The sequence below is a fragment of the Bison bison genome, unplaced genomic scaffold (assembly GCF_000754665.1).
Source record: "Bison bison bison isolate TAMUID 2011002044 unplaced genomic scaffold, Bison_UMD1.0 scf7180017864453, whole genome shotgun sequence".
In the NCBI taxonomy this organism is placed as follows: Eukaryota; Metazoa; Chordata; class Mammalia; order Artiodactyla; family Bovidae; genus Bison; species Bison bison.
The window spans coordinates 3,737,539-3,752,812 of NW_011495015.1; the positions used below are offsets into that span (position 1 = coordinate 3,737,539).

The 15,274-nt window shown below is 44.3% G+C and overlaps 1 protein-coding gene across 1 annotated transcript in view; it reads right to left on the reverse strand.

The window, feature by feature from the left end:
- The window catches only part of ARHGAP28 (Rho GTPase activating protein 28), a 102,949-nt gene extending 87,862 nt beyond the window's left edge, over positions 1 to 15,087 (reverse strand). The window contains exon 1 of the mRNA XM_010859098.1: positions 14,502 to 15,087. Within this exon, the coding sequence (XP_010857400.1) occupies positions 14,502 to 14,623 (122 nt within the window). The 5' untranslated portion in view covers positions 14,624 to 15,087. The remainder of the gene's footprint in view (positions 1 to 14,501) is intronic.
- Between the last annotated feature and the right edge of the window lie 187 nt (positions 15,088 to 15,274).

A 15,274-nucleotide genomic window follows, 5' to 3' on the forward strand; every position in this document is an offset into this window, starting at 1 on the left:
AACTTCAACCAATTTAGCAAGTCACTATTTCCTGTGGTTCAAAGTAAACACTCTTAAAACAGGAGTCCGGACTTGTCTAAGTGGGCTACATGAGAAAGACTGTGAGAGTCCGTGCTGATTCTGTAGGCAATCTTTAAAAGGAGAAGATTCTCAAGGGGCTTGAGAAACAGGGGCAGCTTTAAAGATAAAAGAAAAAGAAGCTGACTGCCTGAGGCAAGGGCAGAAATGAAGCTCTGGAAGACCAGCCCAGGGAGTGAAGAACAGAGGGGCCACAGGATCTTTCAGAGAAACAGGACCAGCAGGCTGGGGCTGGGGGCAGGCAAGCGGACCTGCCTTCACTCTAGTCTTAAGAGACACTTTGTCTAAAACCCTCTAACTCCTTTTTAAAAGTTAGATGCAATATCACGGAATTTCCAATATCATGGAATTTCAAGATCTGGGGAAGAAAGCAAACCTGAGAAAAATCAGAAACAAAAAGCATAGTAAATGCTAGCTCCTAAAAAAATCCAACCAGAAGTTTGTTAGAGACATATGATAAAAATTATATATGTGTGTGTGTATACATCTATACTTACACACAAAGAATACACACTTGGTTCCTCATGAGAGCTCTAATCAAGGCTCTCAGGAAAACACTAAAAAATGGGAAAAACTACATCCTCATTAATTGGATTTTCAACATGCTAAAAATCAGCATCTTTCACACTAAAAGACAGTGTCACCTCACAACCCTGGGGGATGTGACACAGTCCTGGTCAGCGCTAAGCAGAGCAGTCCTTCTGGAGTGTGGAGGGCAATCAGAGATGGCTGGGCTCCCAAGGAAGTGAAAACCCAGTTTGGACCTCGATTGATGAGTCAGATCTGGTTGCCCTTTGCCAGGATGTTATGATATACTGTTGATGAATGCATCCCCTCTTCGCCATTTCCACCTCCTTTCCTAAATCCATATTACAAGAGATACGGGGTGGCTAGTTCACCACTTGCCCCAGGGGGAATTGTCAGAAGGAAAAAAAAAATAGAAAACCAGTAAATAAAGATTCCAAATTCTTGGCTTTAGTTCAAATGAGAGACAGAAATAGTTTTGAAAAGAAATATGAACTGGCAGAACGAGTTTTGTTTGCTTGTTTTACCACCCCACTCCAAACTGGGGGAAAGGGAAGACTTGAGAGGAAAAAAGCGCCGTTAGAGGCTGCACACCGCGTCCCATCCCCAGAATAAAGCCCATGCATATCAGATGAGAGTTGGGACCACAGGCTTCCCCCCAAATCTGGGAGGCTCTAGGAAGATGTTGTTCCTTACTTCCTGTCTTTAATCATTAAAGAAGGCATGCAGAGACTGAGAGAGGGCAAGAAGAATCTGGATAGCGGAGCCTGGGGGGCTAAGGTGGATGGACTCAGGGGTTCCCTGCCTTGCTGAAAGGTGTCAATTTTAGCTGAGAGACGGAAAGAGGAGACTGACTGATTCTATGTCTAACAAGACACTCCTGGCTTGAGGTACAGGTCCTGGTGGCAGGCGATGCCCAGCAGGTAGTTTAGACCAGGAAGCCAGGTTGGGAGCTGCCACAGATCCACACCTGTATCCCAGGAGCACTGCCTCCGAGTCCACTGGGGTCAGGGCTCAGCTCCGGGCCCCAAGAAGTCAGGGGAGGGGAAGCGGGGTCCTGAACCAAGGTCCCTGACGCCCCTACAGAGGCGGTGCTACAGGGAGGGGAAGGAGGGTCATGGAGGGGAAGGATCCCAAATATTCCTGACTTTTAACCAGAAGCAATTTGGCCTGAAATCAGATGGGGCGGATGGGCTGTGGCTGTGACTCGATTCATTTCTTCTGCTCTCTGTCAGAAACGGGGGCTTGGAGTTAGAATACAAACTGTGTTGCCAGAAATAATGAACGCTATGTCCTGTGACTGTGAAGTTCATATGCATTACAAGTGGTTGATTTTTCTTAGCCTCCACTACTTAGATGTTCTATGTGAATATTCAGTGAAGGTCAAATCCTATCCAGAAAGAGCAGCCCCGTGGTCTGACCTGTGCCAGCAACGGACAAGCAGATCCTGGCTGGCCCTTTGGTCTTCATCTCAGTCCCACCTGAGCTCTGACTCAGAGCTGGGAGGGTCTCGGAGGTCCAGCCCACGTGTTGTGAGCAGCAACACTGCCTGGAACCACCTGCCTTTCCAGCTGCCAGGTCCTGCCTGAGAGGTGACACACACGGTCATGTCCCATGACACAGGCTGCATGGCCGGAAGCTCCTGGCTTCCCGGCCAGACCGGGCCCTTTTGCTCGCCTTTTCTTTGTAATGTCTTTCAGTGCAGCTTCATGTTCCCGCTGCAGCTTCCTGAACTGTCCCAGTTCTTAAGGATCTCTTCTACATAAGCTGGACAAGGAAATGGCAACCCACTCCAGTACTCTTGCCTGGAAAATCCCATGGATGGAGGAGCCTGGCAGACTACAGTCCATGGGGGGTCGCAAAGAGTCGGACACGACTGAGCGACTTCACTCACTTTTGAGTTCCCTGAGAGTGATACCCTGGCTTTTCTCTTGTAGAGGGATGGTTGCACTTCTGCCAGAGAGCTGTTAGAAAAACACACCGGCCAGAGTAATTATGAAGCAATAAATAATTGTCAGAGGCACTACTAATGGATTTTCATCACTAACTAAACATCTTTCCTGATAAGGACTTGTTCAGTTGCTAAACTGCATCCTGCATCTGACTCTGTGACCCGGTGGACTACAGCATGCCAGGCTTCCCTGTCCTTCACCATCTCCCAGAGTTTGTTCAAACTCTTGTCCATTGAGTCAGTGATGCAGCCCAAACATCTCATCCTGATAAGGAGGATAATGGTCAAAATGCTTCACGAGAGCAAGAAAACATTTCTGTGACTGAACGTGACCTTTGCTCTAGCACCATAGCAGACCTCGCTCATAAAGCAGCTGTCTGGGGATCCTGGCATAACTGTACCCCTGGGAGCCACATGCTGAAGCTTTGTGGAATTCTAATAAGAACAGCATGGAGAGCTCTTAACATAAACACAGTATTGATACTCGGTTGGCAAAAACCAACTTGTGCAATGGTACAGATCCTCGCAATTTGCTCTATCCAAGAAAATGTGATAAATGGTTTCCATTCCTAAAAATGCCCAGTTTGCCAGCACTATTATTCATTTCCTATCATGGAAATTCCACAGTGCTGATCAGCAGCCCTAGGAGGACACCTCTGCTTGCTTTGTAGAGCTTCATGTCTATCTGAATACTGCAATTTGGGGGAATTTCCCAGATAACGTGATATATGATTGGCTCAGCTGGTAAAGAATCTGCCTGCAAGGCGGAAGACCTGGGTTTCATCCCTGGGTTGGGAAGGTCCCCTGGAGAAGGGAAAGGTTGCCCACTCCAGATTCTGGCCTGGAGAATTCCATGGACTGTATAGTCCATGGGGTCAGAGAGTCAGATACGACTGAGCGATGTTCATGCACTCACTTATATGAACACACAGTGCACCCTTCAATAATACCTGCATCCAAACTACACTTGATTTTTTAACGGCCTTCTAACAGGATAAAGAAATTCAAGAGGCGAAATGGATGTCCCCCACAAGGAAAAGAAATGCAAAAAGGCAAAATGGTTGTCTGAGGAGGCCTTACAAATAGCTGAGAAAAATAAAGAAGCGAAAGCAAAGGAGAAAAGGAAAGATAAACCCATCTGAATGCAGAATTCCAACGAATAGCAAGGAGAGATAGGAAAGCCTTCCTCAGTGATCAGTGCAAAGACATAAAGGAACATAATAGAAAGGGAAAGACTAGAGATCTCTTCAAGAAATTAAGAGATACCAAGGGAACATTTCATGTAAAGATGGGCACAGTAAAGGACAGAAATGGTATGGACCTAACAGAAGCAGAATATATTGAGAAGAGATGGCAAGAATACACAGAAGAACTGAACAAAAAGGATCTTTATGACCCAGATAACCACGATGGTGTGATCACTCACCTAGAGCCAGACATGCTGGAATGCAAAGTCAAGTGGGCCTTAGGAAGCAACACTACGAACAAAGCTAGTGGAGGTGATGGAATTCCAGTGGAGCTATTTCAAATCCTAAAAGATGATGCTATTAAAGTGCTACACTCCATATGCCAGCAAATGTGGAAAACTCAGCAGTGGCCACAGGACTGGAAAAGGTCAGTTATCATTCCAATCTCAAAGAAAGGCAATGCAGAGCAAAGAATGCTCAAACTACCGCACAATTACACTCATCTCACATGCAAGTAATGTTCAAAATTCTCCAAGCCAGGCTTCTACAGTACATGATCCGTGAACTTCCAGATGTTCAAGCTGGATTTAGAAAAGGCAGAGGAACTAGAAATCAAATTACCAACATCTGTTGGGTCATCGAAAAAGCAAGCAGAAAAACATCTATTTCTGCTTTATTGACTTTGCCAAAGCCTCTGACTGTGTGGATCCCAACAAACGGTGGAAAATTCTTCAAGAGATGGGACTACCAGACCACCTGACCTGCCTCCTGAGAAATCTGTATGCAGGTCAGGGAGCAACAGTTAGAACTGGACATGGGACAACAGACTGGTTTCAAATTGGGAAAGAAGTAGGACAAAGCTGTATATTGTCACCGTGCTTATTTAACTTATATGCAGAGTACATCATGTGAAATGTAGGGCTGGATGAAGCACAAGCTGGAATCAAGACTGCCAGGAGAAATATCAATAATCTTAGATACGCAGATGACACCACCCTTATGGCAGAAAGTAAAGAAGAACTAAAGAGCCTCTTGATGAAAGTGAAAGAGGAGAGTGAAAAAGTTGGCTTAAAGCTCAACATTCAAAAAACTAAGATCATGGCATCTGGTCCCACCACTTCATGGCAAATAGATGGGGAAACAGTGACAGACTTTATTTTTGGGGGCTCCAAAATCACTGCAGATGATGACTGCAGCCGTGAAATTAAAAGACGCTTGCGCCTTGGAAGAAAAGCTATGAAAAACCTAGACAGCATTTAATAAAAAGCAGAGATACTACTTTGCCAACAAAGTTCCATCCTGTCAAAGCTATGGTTTTTCCAGTAGCCATGTATGGATGTGAGAGGTGGTCTATAAAGAAAGCTGAGTGCTGAAGAATTGATGCTTTTGAACTGTGGTGTTGAAGAAGACTCTTGAGAGTCCCTTGAACTGCAAGGAGATCAAACCGGTCAATCCTAAAGGAAGTCAGTACTGATTATTCATTGGAAGGACTGATGCTGAAGCTGAAACTCCAATACTTTGGCCACTGATGTGAAGAACTGACTCATTGGAAAAGACCCTGATGCTGGGAAAGATTGAGGGCAGGAGGAAAAGGGGACGACAAGAGGATGAGATGGTTAGAGGACATCACTGACTCAATGGACTTGAGTTTGAGTAGGCTCCAGGAGCTGGTGATAGACAGGGAAGCCTGGAGTGCTGCAGTCCATGGGGTGGCAAAGCATTGGACATGACTGAGCGACTGAACTGAACTGAAGTGAACTGAACTAACAGGATGGACCCTTTATGTCTGCATGATTCTAAGTCATGGACATTATAGGAAACACTTCTACTGGAATATTTGGGCAAGCATGCCTTGGACCTGGACTGGAAAAGAAAGGACCAGAACAGAATTTCAGCCCAGCACCTCATAGCTTCTGACCCCTGCTTAAGCTGCAGAGTTAGGCCAGCACTCTGCTTACAGATGTGAAGTGGTAATTCTATAAGAGGAAGGGAGGGATGCCCTGAAAAAGTATAGTCTTCCAAACCTGTCAGAATGAATTGCTGTGACAGTCTAATGTCCTCTAACACCAGAGAATCTATTACTTACAGGACGTTCAGGTAGGAGCAGTACTACACTCAGGAAACTTAGAGCAGTCCCAGATAGTACAAGATTCACAAACACACTAAACAGAATAAAAGAGAGAAACTAACTGTAGTCAGCGTGCACTTACACCCAGTAATTATACACAATACTCTCTTGCCCAAAGTCGGTAAAATACCTGTTGAACATCCTCAATAAGCCCATGAAAAATATTACAGGAACTGTCGCAATTCCTTTACAAAGGTTTAAGGAGAGTTTATTGCTGGCCTGAGGATTCCGAGCTGGTAAGAGGAAGGTCTGGGATTTCGAACCTGGGCAGTAGGACCTCGCAGCCATAAGGCTTTGCCCTGTCCCATGGGCATTTCCCCACAGGCTACCGTCAGCACTGATGCCTCTCATGCAGTGGTCATTGCTAAGCAGTGGTCTATGAAGCGACGATATGACCAAAGTTTAGGTCAGTTACCGCTCATTACTAGAAGGGCATGCCACACTGCAATCAAGCATTCTTACATTTTTAGGACCTGGAAGCTGTCAGTAAAGTTTCCGGGACATTTGAGAAGGAACGTGGAACTCATTAAGGAATCGTCCATCATTTCACGTGGATTCCATTACCACGCTAACTTATTTTAAAACTAGATCGTGCAAACTTTATCTTCGAATGTGCTACAGAAAAGCTGGGACATCTAACAACCAATTTGTGAGTGAGTTACACATATTTCCAGATGATCCCAACCCTTAGTCAATTTACAGAGAGCAAACTGTTTCCCAAGTTCAGAGTCAATTCCCTGAGAGTGGAACCAGTATAGATCAATGGCCAAAGGCGTAGCACTGTCTAAGGAAGCCCCCCTGAAGGATGCTTACAATATTTGTAATCACGATGACTGAGGTTTGGGAAATACCTACATCTAATCTGAGTCCTTGGTGTAGCCATTAGATCAGCACACTGCTGAGGAGAGTCTTACCTTCAACAGTGGTTCTTCCCTGGGTTGTATCCTTTATTCTCTTTCAGCACCTCTCTATTCATAGCATCCCCAGCTCCTCCCTGTAACCTTATCCACTGTCATGGCAACACTCACAGGCTGGGACCACTAATCTCGGGCCTGGTTGCTCTTGAGCCCTGGCCTTTCAGGATGCCAAGTTTTTCTTCAGTTTGTTCTCCTTTGGTATGCTTCCCTGGTGGCTCAAGATGGTTAAAGAATCCGCCTGCAATGCAGGAGACTCCGGTTTGATTCCTGGGTTGGGAAGATCCCCTGGAGGAGGGCATGGCAACCCATTCCAATATTCTGGCCAGGAGAATCCCCATGGACAGAGGAGACCGGTGGGCTACAGTCCACAGCGTTGCAAAGAGTTGGACACGACTGAGCAACTAAGCACACACATGTTCTCCTTCGCCTGCAACTCATGTCCAGAACTCAGCGCCTCCCAACTGTAGTCACTCATTTTTCCCCAACTTCAGGAATGATATCACTACATACCCTACCATTTTTACTATATTCCCCTTCTTTGCCCTCCATTCTGGACGGGTCCATAAGTCAGGGCGAGTCCACTTCAGACACATCTCTCAATCCATCTTCTTCAATGCTGATGCATGTCCAGTGCACACGTTTAGACTACCTATTGGCTACTGCACCACCTATCTTAATGCCCAAGATCTTTTCTCCCCCTATTCTTCTGGCCACATCACACAGCTTATAGGATCTTAATCCCCCAACCAGGGATTGAATCCAGGCGCCCCTGCAGTGAGAGCTCAGGGTCCTAACCACTGGACCACCAGGGAATTCTCATGTTTTCCTCTTAGTTTAGTATCCTTTTCATACACTTGCAACAGTTAAGTTGCTAAAACAAAAGTTCAGTTCAGTTCAGTCGCTCAGTCGTGTCCGACTCTTTGCGACCCCATGAATCACAGCACGCCAGGCCTCCCTGTCCATCACCAACTCCCGGAGTTCACTCAGACTCACGTCCATCGAGTCAGTGATGCCATCCAGCCATCTTATCCTCTGTCATCCCCTTCTCCTCCTGTCCCCAATCCCTCCCAGCATCAGAGTCTTTTCCAATGAGTCAACTCTTCGCATGAGGTGGCCAAGGTATTGGAATTTCAGCTTTAGCATCATTCCTTCCAAAGAAATCCCAGGACTGATCTCCTTTAGAATGGACTGGTTGGATCTCCTTGCAGTCTAAGGGACTCTCAAGAGTCTTCTCCAACACCACAGTTCAAAAGCATCAATTCTTCGGTGCTCAGCTTTCTTCACAACTCATTAGTTTTTCACAAAAGTTCCTTTACCACCTGCCTTAGCTCAAGTTTCAGACTTACCTCTGTGCCCTACTCCAGTCACATGCACTAAGGTTTGGCCACAACCATCTGCTCTTAGGTTCCCTTGAATAGGCACCAATAGAGACAGGAGAATACAGTGGTTAAGAAAGAGGGCTTTTCATTTGGACTGACATATACTGAATCACAGATTTACCTCTTACTCATGTAATATACTATGCATCTATCCTGAGACCCAATTTTTCCTCCTCTCAAAAAAATGGAACAATATTTCAAGGTTACCATCAGAATTAAGAAAATGTGTTAGCTATTACAATCCTCCTCATCGTCAGATATATCCATATCTATTATTTAACGTTTAGCAAATTTTCAAAGAAGAAACACTTTGTATAAATACATTAGTGTTAGTTGGTTGATGATGTCCTCAAGGCTTGTATTCTTTAGTCTACAGAATGTCTTGATAGTTTGAGGAAAAAACTGAAACAGATTTGTAGCAATGAATAACTACCCAGTTGAAGCTCTTAGAATGTACGCTTGTCTATACCCCTGACTTAATAATTCACTGAGTACAGAACTTTCATATAATATGCTGTACATTATTATTTTACTTACTATGTGCTATATCTCCAAATAAATCTGAATATAGAGAGTTTATCTTCTAATTCTTAACATCGCCACACTACCTAACCCAACACAAGATTCTTGGGAGTCCTTCAATAAATACAGAGGTCAGAGTGAGTTATCCACCTAAAGACCGCTGCTCCCCATGACACCAGAAGTTAAATACATGAGTTTCTGATATTGTTCAACCATGATGTTTTTTTCCCAAGGGAATAAAGGAAAACAATGTTTTGCAATTTCTTTTTTATCACACTATATAAAGCAAAATGCAAACTGGCATGTTCCTACAGGCACACAGATTAAAATTAGGCTTTGAGTAATTAAGTATTTTAATTACAAAGTTGATAAGCAGTTCGTAACAGTGAGGCTGTGTTTCTCCAGACTACCTGCACTCCCTGATACCCGTAAGCATGCAAGTGCTTATAAAAATGGTGGCTGATATCTGACTGCAAGCAGGAGAAAAATCTGTGTGCTGGCTCAAGTTGGAGACCATCTCACAATGGCTCTGTGGGAAAAATGCTGTTCCTCGCCAATATTCTGTCTCCACAGATTCACACCTATTTCCTCTGATATTCATGGTTTGAAAAAAAATTTTTTAAATCATGTTCACGAGTTATTCTGAGCTTCTGCAGTAAAATTCACTGTCGTGAAGTTAAAAGACGCTTGCTCCTTGGAAGGAAAGCCGGGACAAACCTAGATGAAGTGGAAGTGACAGTGTGAGTCGTTCAGTCCTGTCTGACTCTGCGACCCATGGACTGCAGCCTGGCCTGCCAGGCTCCTCTGCCCATGGGATTCTCCAGGCAAGAATACTGGAGTAGGTAGCCATTCCTTTCTCCAGGGGATCTTCTCCACCCAGGGACTGAACCCAGGTCTTCCTCCTTGCAGGCAGATTCTTTACCATCTGAGCCACAAAGGAGAAGCATCCCTTTGCTGACAAAGGTCTGCATAATCAAAGCTATGGTTTCTCCAGTAGTCATGTATGGATGTGAAAGCTGAACCATAAAGAAGGCTGAGCACCGAAGAACTGATGCTCTCAAATTGTGGTGCTGGAGAAGACTGTTGAGAGTCCCTTGGACAGCAAGGAGATCCAACCAGTCAATCCTAAAAGAAAATAACCCTGAATATTCATTGGAAGGACTGATGCTGAAGCTCCAATACTTTGGCTACCTGATGGGAAGAGCCGACTTCTTGGAAAAGACCCTGATGCTGGGAAAGACTGAAGGTAGGAGGAGAAGAGGGCGACAGAGGGTAAGATGGTTGGATGGCATCATGGACTCAGTGGACATGAGTTTGAGCAAACTCCAGGAGATAGTGGAGGACAGGGGAACCTGGCATGCTGCAGTCCATGGGGCCACAAAGAATCAGACATGACTTAGCGACCGAAGAAACAACAACGACAGAGATAGCTAACAGTTATCAGCAGTTACTGTGCAGCAGGCACCACCGAAAGTGCTTTAAAAGGTACTAACAGTTTCAGTTCTCCTGAAAACCCTATAAGGTAGGTACTACTGTCTGCCTTCTACAGATGCGACAGACAGAGGTTAGGGAGAAATGCCCCTGTGCCCATGATTATATCACTGCTGAGGGGTTCAGTCTGGACAGCACTCAGACCGTCCATACTCAGGGCCTCTGCTCTCCACTACCACGCCACTCTGCTCTCATAAAGTAGAATTCAGTAAGTGCTACGAGTTTTAGACAACTCTTCAGGAACTCAAAGGAAGGAGAAATGACTCCCTATTTAAGTTCAGGGAAGACCTCAAGGAGAACATATGCAGGATTCAGACAGGCAGATAGAGGCATGTGTGAATTCTGGGCTCCAGGTGAACAAAGCCAAAGAGCCAGGGAGGTGCAGAAGCAGGACCGGATGGACAAGGACTCCACTGTGGTGAGTGGTGCCCCAGAAGGCACAGTGGGAAGACCCTTCAGGTACCCCAGAAAGACGCTCTGGGCCTTTAACCACTAGGCCATGGAAAGCCTCTAAAGTTTCCCTCAACAAGGTGACATGAGCAGAGACAGTCTTTGGGAAGAGTTATTAGAATTTTTTAAAAGATTAAACTTTTTTTTTTTCCCTCAGAAGATCATTTTCCTTACTTCTATAAAAGGTTATTTGGGGATAATAATCCCAAAGTCAAGACATTCTCCATTGGGAAGACTGAAGCTCCATTGGGACTAACAGGATGAAACTTAATAGGGATGAGAACGAAGTTCTGCAACTTCAGCTGCACATGTTTAGGATGACTGCTTTCTGGCATGAGTAGATGTCATGCGAAAAAGACAAAGAGATGTTGGCCAAATGGAAGGTCAGTACAAGCCGAGACCATTACATGGACGCCAAGAAAACTACATAATTGAGTCTTGAGTCCCATAGATGTACAGAAAGAAAGGGGAGACAGTTGTCCTGAATGCAGCAGAACTGGAATTCTGCTCTGGGCACCACATGGGAGAAGGATGCTGATGTCCAGGACTAAATTCAGAGCAGGGTGGATGAACAGATCATCAAGAAGCCACACCACATGTGGAAATGCTGTGGAAGCACTGCAGACATGGAGAAGGCTCCAAGGACGCATGTGGTTTTGAATTATGGTGCTGGAGAAGACTCTGGAGAGTCCCTTGGAGACTCCAGTCAATCAAACTCCAGAAGACCAAACCAGTCAATCCTAAAAGAAATCAACCCTGAATATTCATCGGAAGGACTGATGCTGAAATTGAAGCTCCCATTCAGACCCTTCTGATACTCTGGAAATTATACTACTTCCTGAAAAAGTTTAGGATGGGATTGTCTAATATTGATGTCTGGGTTCTATTTCATAGATTAGAATGCACTTCGAAGGGACTACAACCTCTTACTGGTAAGGGGTCTCCAAAGACTTGCCTAATTTCAAAAGGAGGCTGTGCTTCAGGCCTTTTGTTTTGTCAGAAGGACAAAGAGGAGGAAAGCACAAGCAACAGCAGCAGCAAACAGAGATGGATCAAGTGATAAATCCTGGAATATTTGAACTAAAATACACTTAAATATTCATGCATGTGTGTGGGCTACATCACTTCAGTCGTGTCTGACTCCTTGTGACCCTATGGACCATAGTCCGCCAGGCTCCTCTGTCCATGGGATTCTCTAGGCAAGAATATTGGAGTGGGTTACCATTCCTCCTCCAGGGAATCTTCCCAACCCAGAGATCGAACCCAAGTCTCTTAGGTCTCCTGGATTGGCAGGCGGGTTCTTTACCACTAGCGCCACCTCGGAAGCACAAAATATTCATACCTACTGAATCATTTGAGGTTGTCAAAGAATGAGAAACAACGGATGCATACCATGCTATTACACAAGAAGAATCCTCTGAAGTACGCACACACTCTGCTGGCCTCATGACAATTACAGTTACACTGCTATGAAGCCCCTGGCTGACTATTCCTGTCATTCCTGTGGCTGCCTGACACCAGGCTCTCTACCTTCAGCAGGCAGGACTGGCATGTGGTTCCTCTCTCCATAACTCCAAGACTCCTTTCCAAGTTTACGGAAGCACTATTTGGGATTAGCATTGCAACTCATGGAACAAGAAGAAAAGCAGGGTGAAAACAACTCTACTATCACCTACTTATTCCAGAAGTTTCAGATAGTTAAATACCATTTCAGTACACAAATAACAGATACTGAACTTTCTGTCCTTTAAAGCAAAATAATGGACTTTTCTTGTCCCAACTAGTGATTGCTGGACTCCTGGAAAGTCTAAAACAGAGAACTGCATTTAAGCAGGAGATGTTTTTTACATATCTGACCCCAATTTTACTGCCTATTTTCATAAGAGAAGGAAAAACAGTTGAAGTCTTTGTGTTCATTTACTTGTCTATATCTAACAAATGGACAGTGCGTAACAGGGAGCTTCATAGCTCACAGAAACAAGACCTGTTTACCCTGCTCACCTACAAGACCTGAGTCTGTCTGGGACCTGACCTTTGTAAGCTTATTATTAATTTATCACTCATTGCCTAGCAATGGAAGTCCACCTCATTAGCACTCACATCGTCTCAATAGTTTTTCCCCCTTCGATGATCCACAGGCTTCTCTAGCACTAAGAAACGAGTCCCGTTCTCGCGATCCTCCGTCCTTCTGTTTAGACAAGCACTTGGGGGCCATGGTTAGTGCTATTTTCTCTGTCAGTGGTCTCACCTCAGGTTGTACGACACCTTCAGAGCGAGCTGAAAGGCTTTTGCGCTCTGTCTCCCAAGACGGCAGTACTCTGCTTCCCGTGTCTTTACTGCAACAATACTGCACATCTCGACTGAGCTGCCTTCTCTCCCTGCTTCTGGAAGCTTTCCAGGCAGGGTCTGTGCTTACGTCAGCAAGGCTGATTCAGAACACTACCTCTGGGGGTTTAACCAGGCTTTGAAACACATTCCTGCACTCAGCTCAGCTGGGGTCAGTAAGAGGCCTTCCAGTAAATCTGGTACTTCACTTTTTCATTCTGCTTATTGCAGAGGGGCACTGATTTCCTTTTAGCTCATCCTCTAAGCTATTTTATTACCTTTCAGATGATTTCTGCTGGGACCTTAGCTGTTAGAGCCTTGCATTATTATGCCCACTGCCTTTAGAATTCCTTATCCGCAAAAACTGCGCTTTCTTGGTAACCTAAGCGTTGTTGTTGTTCTGTTTTCCATCTGATTTTTTTTTAAACCTTAGGATCCTAAAAATTAAGTCCTTTGTTTATATATTTTCAAATCTAAACAGAAGTCGTATCTTGTTAAATTTGCCTCTGATTAGCACAGTTGCTCTTCAGTTCATTCCTGGGCTTAGAGTTTAACCAGGGCCTTACCAAATTTGTAAAGACAGAACACGTACAGAGAGGGCAGGGTTGTGATTAGATACAGAACTACAGGGGCTATCACACAGAAACCATAGAATGTGAAACTGAAAATGATTTATAAAGATAAAGCAAGTTCCTTATTACTTCCAAGATTCAAAATTACATGCTCCTTATTTAGTAATAATCATCAAAGCACAAAAATGTAACTTTATTTTCACAAATAAATGACTGCATCAAGCTATTTCCACAATCCTAGATATCACACTGAAAACTTATCTCCTGTCGTGAACCTTGGTTATGCTTACTACCCCCTGAAATCTATGATTAAACTAAAAAGAAATAAACAAACAAAAAACCAGTATTTCAGTTAAGCAGGCTTTCTTACCACATTCTAATCTAAAAAGAAGTCTCAATGATGCCAAAGTAGACTTTACCTTTGATGACAAAATACACTAGTAAAACAATTTAAAAACAACAAAAAACAGACTTGAAAATATAAAGATGATGCTACTTAAATAAAAAGAACCCAGAACACACTGGAGTAAATGATTCTAATCCGATTCAAAGGAAATGAATTTCAAATAAACAACAAAACCATTGTTCCTGATTCTTCACTTCCCCCCAAAAGACAACACAGAGGACAAGGAAAGGCAGAAAAAGAAAACAGAAGTGCGGTAAGTAGCCTTGACAAGTAGGTGTATGGACAGCAGTGCTCTAAGAGTTAAACAGGAAACGAGGTAAACAGACCATGGAAATCTTCCTGGGGAGAGCATGCACTCGTGTTTCTTGAAGTAGACCCTCTGCTTGCGTTTAATCAGATGAATTTTTGGTGTTGCGTGTACCCTCTAATTCAGGCATCAATGTCTCAAAGAAAGTGCCTAAGAGAAGAGCAGACGGAGGGCAGGAAAAGATCAGAGGAAATGGACAGAGGCAGTCACACAAACCCCATGCCAGATCAGGGCAGGCACAAAAACGAGAACCCCTTTCTCACCCACATGTCTTCTCTATGGACCAGGCCAAGAGACTCAGCCATTTCCCCTTGGCGCCATTTGCCCCAGCACTGAAATCAGAGGAAAGACTGGTGGCCCCACCAAAGAAATATTTTAATTCCATTAAAGGGTGGAAGAGCTTGCTTGGGTAATGGAGTCTCCCTCAGCAGATGTTTCTAAGATTAGATAATCATCTGGAAAGATTAGATCAGTTTAAACGCGCCCGCGAAAAAAACAGGAACTGGAAGCAAAACACCTCCAAGTCATTCATTTAAGCATCTATTAAGATCCCATTTTAACTAGTCTTCTCAAATTAGTAACAGGGCGTACTTACTTCCCTTCTGTATTTGGGCTTTAGAAACTTACATTCACACCACAACAAAAATCGTGAAAGGTTAAAAAGTTAACAGTTTACTGTCACTTAATATTATGCACCAATAATCTAATGAAAAAAAAACTATAAGCCCCACCCATGCATTCACCAAAAAATGGATTTAAAACATACAAAAAAGTTACAGCAACTGTCTGCTTTCTCCTTGCCTGTTTTAAGTGAAAGGAAAAAAAAAAACACCAGTCAGCAGAAGGAAGCCTATAGCCCAAAATATTGATTGAGGAAGTGCTCTGAAACTTACCTCTTAGCAGGTTAAGAGGGTCACGAATGCTATCAAGGGAGATGGACACTCAAAACATCTCTGTGGCCTGGTGTCCTCATGGCCCAGGGATGGGGAGGCCATCCTCTGGCCCACTGCACCCCGCCACCTGCAGAGTTCTGTTT